Source organism: Ictalurus punctatus, chromosome 12 (genome assembly GCF_001660625.3).
Source record: "Ictalurus punctatus breed USDA103 chromosome 12, Coco_2.0, whole genome shotgun sequence".
NCBI lineage: Eukaryota > Metazoa > Chordata > Actinopteri > Siluriformes > Ictaluridae > Ictalurus > Ictalurus punctatus.
In genome coordinates, this window is record NC_030427.2 from 16,701,211 (window position 1) to 16,706,210 (window position 5,000).

At 39.3% G+C, this 5,000-nt stretch overlaps 1 protein-coding gene across 4 annotated transcripts in view; it reads left to right on the forward strand.

Annotated features, from left to right (window-relative positions):
- The window catches only part of LOC108272454 (phosphoinositide 3-kinase regulatory subunit 6), a 20,058-nt gene that overhangs the window by 8,853 nt on the left and 6,205 nt on the right, over nt 1–5,000 (forward strand). For all 4 annotated transcript variants that reach the window (XM_053684276.1, XM_053684275.1, XM_053684274.1 and 1 more), the window contains exons 10-12: nt 2,329–2,415; nt 3,009–3,387; nt 4,825–4,921. In XM_053684276.1, coding sequence (XP_053540251.1) covers nt 2,329–2,415; nt 3,009–3,387; nt 4,825–4,921 — 563 coding nt within the window. The remainder of the gene's footprint in view (nt 1–2,328; nt 2,416–3,008; nt 3,388–4,824; nt 4,922–5,000) is intronic.

The window sequence follows — 5,000 nt, forward strand, 5'->3', positions numbered from 1 at the left end:
CTCTAAACTACTCTAATCAACTCTAAACTACTCTAATCAACTCTACACTACACTAATCAACTCTACACTACACTAATCAACTCTACACCACTCTAATCAACTCTACACTACTCTAATCAACTCTACACTACACTAATCAACTCTACACTACACTAATCAACTCTACACCACTCTAATCAACTCTACACTACACTAATCAACTCTACACTACACTAATCAACTCTACACTACACTAATCAACTCTACACTACACTAATCAACTCTACACCACTCTAAACAACTCTACATCACTCTAATCAACTCTACACTACTCTAATCAACTCTAAACTACTCTAATCAACTCTACACTACTCTAATCAACTCGACACTACACTAATCAACTCTACACTACACTAATCAACTCTACACCACTCTAATCAACTCTACACCACACTAATCAACTCTACACTACACTAATCAACTCTACACTACACTAATCAACTCTACACTACACTAATCAACTCTACACCACTCTAATCAACTCTACATCACTCTAATCAACTCTACACTACTCTAATCAACTCTACACTACACTAATCAACTCTACACTACTCTAATCAACTCTACACTACTCTAATCAACTCTACACTACACTAATCAACTCTACACTACACTAATCAACTCTACATCACTCTAATCAACTCTACACTACTCTAATCAACTCTACACTACACTAATCAACTCTACACTACACTAATCAACTCTACACTACACTAATCAACTCTACATCACTCTAATCAACTCTACACTACTCTAATCAACTTTGTTTAACTCTACACTACTCTAATCAACTTTGTTTAACTCTACACTACTCTAATCAACTTTGTTTAACTCTACACTACTCTAATCAACTCTACACTACTCTAATCAACTCTACACTACACTAATCAACTCTACACTACTCTAATCAACTCTACACTACTCTAATCAACTCTACACTACACTAATCAACTCTACACTACACTAATCAACTCTACACTACACTAATCAACTCTACATCACTCTAATCAACTCTACACTACTCTAATCAACTCTACACTACACTAATCAACTCTACACTACACTAATCAACTCTACACTACACTAATCAACTCTACATCACTCTAATCAACTCTACACTACTCTAATCAACTTTGTTTAACTCTACACTACTCTAATCAACTTTGTTTAACTCTACACTACTCTAATCAACTTTGTTTAACTCTACACTACTCTAATCAACTCTACACTACACTAATCAACTCTACATCACTCTAAACAACTCTACACTACACTAATCAACTCTACACTACACTAATCAACTCTACACTACACTAATCAACTCTACATCACTCTAATCAACTCTACACTACTCTAATCAACTCTACATCACTCTAATCAACTCTACACTAATCAACTCTACACCACCCTAATCAACTCTACACTACTCTAATCAACTCTACACTACTCTAATCAACTTTGTTTAACTCTACACTACTCTAATCAACTTTGTTTAACTCTACACTACTCTAATCAACTCTCCGCTAGTCTAATCAACTCTGTTCAAATCTACACTACTATTAATCAACTCTATTAACTTTGCACTGCTCTAATCAACTCTGTTTAACACTACACTACTCTATTAAACTCTGCACTGCTCTATTCAATTCTGCACTACTCTACTGAACTCTTTTCAACTATGCACAACTATTAATCAACTTTATTCAACTCTACACAACTCTAATCAGCTCTATATTACTCTGCACCACTATAATCAATGCTATTCAATGCTGCACTACTATTAATGAACTCTGTTGAATTCTGCAGTACTCTAATCAACTCTATTTAAATCTACACCACTCCAATCAATGCTATTAAACTCTACACTACTCTTTTCAACTCAGTTTAACTCTCCACTAGTTAATCAACTATATTACTCTATACCACTCTAATCAATGCTATTTAACTCTACACTATAATCAAATCCATTTAGCTCTACACTACTCTAATCAATTCTGTTCAACTCAACACTACTGAGTAATCAATAGTCTAATTTTATACTAAACTCTTTTCTACTTTACTCTAAGCAATATCTATTCTATTCTAATAAAGATCTATCCTAGATAGATTTCCTCATTTCTATCACACACACACACAGACACAGACTTAGACTGTGATTTGTTTGTGATCTTTGCTCTCAGAAGGAAATTGTGTTTGTTCTCAACATTTCTTTGTGTTGTTATGTGTGTGTGTGTGTGTGTGTGTGTGTGTGTGTGTGTGTGTGTGTGTGCGTGCACACGCGTGTTTCAGATCCATTGTGTCATGGTTCTCTGGCCGATGTTTCGCTTCCCAATCCGGATATAAGTTTCCACGTGTGGTGGGAGGAGGAAGAGCTCTGTGAGTCTGATCCCTTTCAGAAGTGTGTGTGTGTGTGTGTGTGTGTGTGTGTGTGTGTGTGTGTGTGTGTGTGTGTATGTGTCTATAATTCCTCTAAATGAAGTTCAGTTCTCTGTCTGTACCAGAGCACTATATATGGTTTATAATAATAATGTTCTGCACTCTAGTCCACGTGATGTCTGATAGGGAGTCATTTTTTGATAGTGTGCCGTATTCCTTATATTAGTGAACTTCATAGTGTTAGACATCTATAACATCTAGAGCCTTCTTCAGCCTGTGCCACTAGAGAAACTGTTATAGTTTCCCATTCAGATTGGGTTTATTTTAGGAAGTCAAGAACCTAGCTATGCAAAGAACCCTGGAGGAACCCATTTTCTAAAAATATGTCTTTCGTGTGTGTATCCGTTCATGCTTGTCCGCCTACCTGCTGGTGTGTGGGTGTATTTTAATTTACATTTACCTGTGAGTGTGTGTGTGTGTGTGTGTGTGTGTGTGTGTGTGTAGGAGTTATTTCAGTAAGCTTTTAGAATGTAAAAGTGTACAAAGCTCTGATACTGATTTGGGATTGAGCCCCTCTTTTATTCCTCTTTCAGGGAGAGAACTGACCAAGTTTGTGCGCAACAGCTCCATTGATAACTTCTGCATCTCCATGGAGGATTTCGACATGTCTGACTTTTCCCCCTACATGGACTCGGACATGCCGCGTCACTCCATCCTCTCCACGGACAGCGGCATCGAGCGTGATATGGCACAGGGCTCGGACTTGGAGACAAAGAGGAGTCTGTTGAGGAGGGGCGGGATGAAAATGAAGCCCTCGGTGACGGACAGCATGGCGTTCTTACAGGATGCTTTAGTCAGCGGGAGCTCTTTACTCAAACAGCAGCAACGTCAGAAACACATCACCGCTAACATCGTAGTGATGGGGGACGACCGCATACTCGGGAGACTCGCCAGGGCTTACTACACACTCAGGTACACAATGCACACTACACCAGGGTTCAGTAGTCTGAAGTACCCAAACATACACTGTAAATTACAGCTCCACAAATTATTTATGGAAATAGAGTTCAGTTGTTCTTACAAACTCATTCTACCCTGATATCTCCCCTAATATTTTTCCTAACAATAAATGTTTTATGTTGTTATTTGATGATAAATAAAAGGGCATGGTTGTTGAGGTGATTGACAGTTTTGGACATGACAGTGAACATGCACACTCTTTCTAACGGGCACCTGAAGCTCTTTCTGAGTTTCCTACCCAACAGACTTCATTTAACATCTTTAAAACTTTGTACCAAACATGTCCAGTGCTGTGCAATACTGTAACAGACCCTCAGCAGTTTTCTTGGGGTATGTTGCTCATTTTGATGCCTAAACTAGCTTGTTAACTAGCTTGCTAGCTGCTATATAGCATTAGTGAACTGAAACACCTTAAAGGGAAGAAGAAAAATGACCTCACTAGTTAGATTTCACAATATTAATTGGATTTGAATATTAAAATTGCCCGAGTCACAGTCAAATTCCACATTGAAATCAATAATGGGAACATCCATAAAAGAGTACTTTTCCATTCAGATAGCATGAAGAGGGGCATGTCCAGGACCAATAAGGGCAGAGCGAGAGGCGGACCCACACCCACTGTCCAACCGGCTTTATCTACTGCAAACTGAATCAATATGGATTCATTTAAATTTGTCCAAAAAAGGCTTCAAAATTGCACAATGGGAGTCAATGGTACCATGGTGACATGCCCACAGTGGACTTATTATGGTGTTTATGTGGCCTGTAAAGTGAATAGGGCATTTGGATTGGGACACACCCACATTGGACTGATGATGGTGTTTATGTGGACTATATAATGAACAGTGAATACAGCGTGTGGTTTAAGATGCGTCCACAATCGAACAAAATATTTGTGACGTTTTATGTGGCCTATAGAGTAGTTAATCTCGTGTGTGATTTTGGACACGCCCACACTGGAGTGATGACTATATAGTGAGTAGGGTGTGTGGTTTGGGCCATGCCCACATTGGACTGCTAACTATATAGTGAGTAGGGTGTATGGTTTGGGCACGCCCACATTGGACTGCTATGTAGTGAGTAGGATGTGTGGTTTGGGACACGACACATTGGACTGCTAACTGTATAGTGAGTAGGGTGTGTGGTTTGGGACACGCCCACATTGGACTGCTAACTGTATAGTGAGTAGGGTGTGTGGTTTGGGGCACGCCCACATTGGACTGCTAACTATATGGTGAGTAAGGTGTGTGGTTTGGAACACGCCCACCGTAGACACTGTTATATATATACACTCGTGTGAGTTGTGTGAAATTAAACTGCTTCCTGTACAGCACTGACATTAGTGAAGAACGATGGAGTCTTTACATGTTCGTATTTTCATTCTGACAGGAAAAGAGAAGCACGGAGACTTTTTCTGACCATGAAAGTGAACATAAAGATGTTTTATATCCCCGTGTCCACGCAGCAGCTCTCCTCCCCCACTACGGTGAGACTGAACCTCTTCTAAACACTCCACATATACAGTGCACTGATACTCGGATATATCCTGCTCTTCTGGGGGAAAA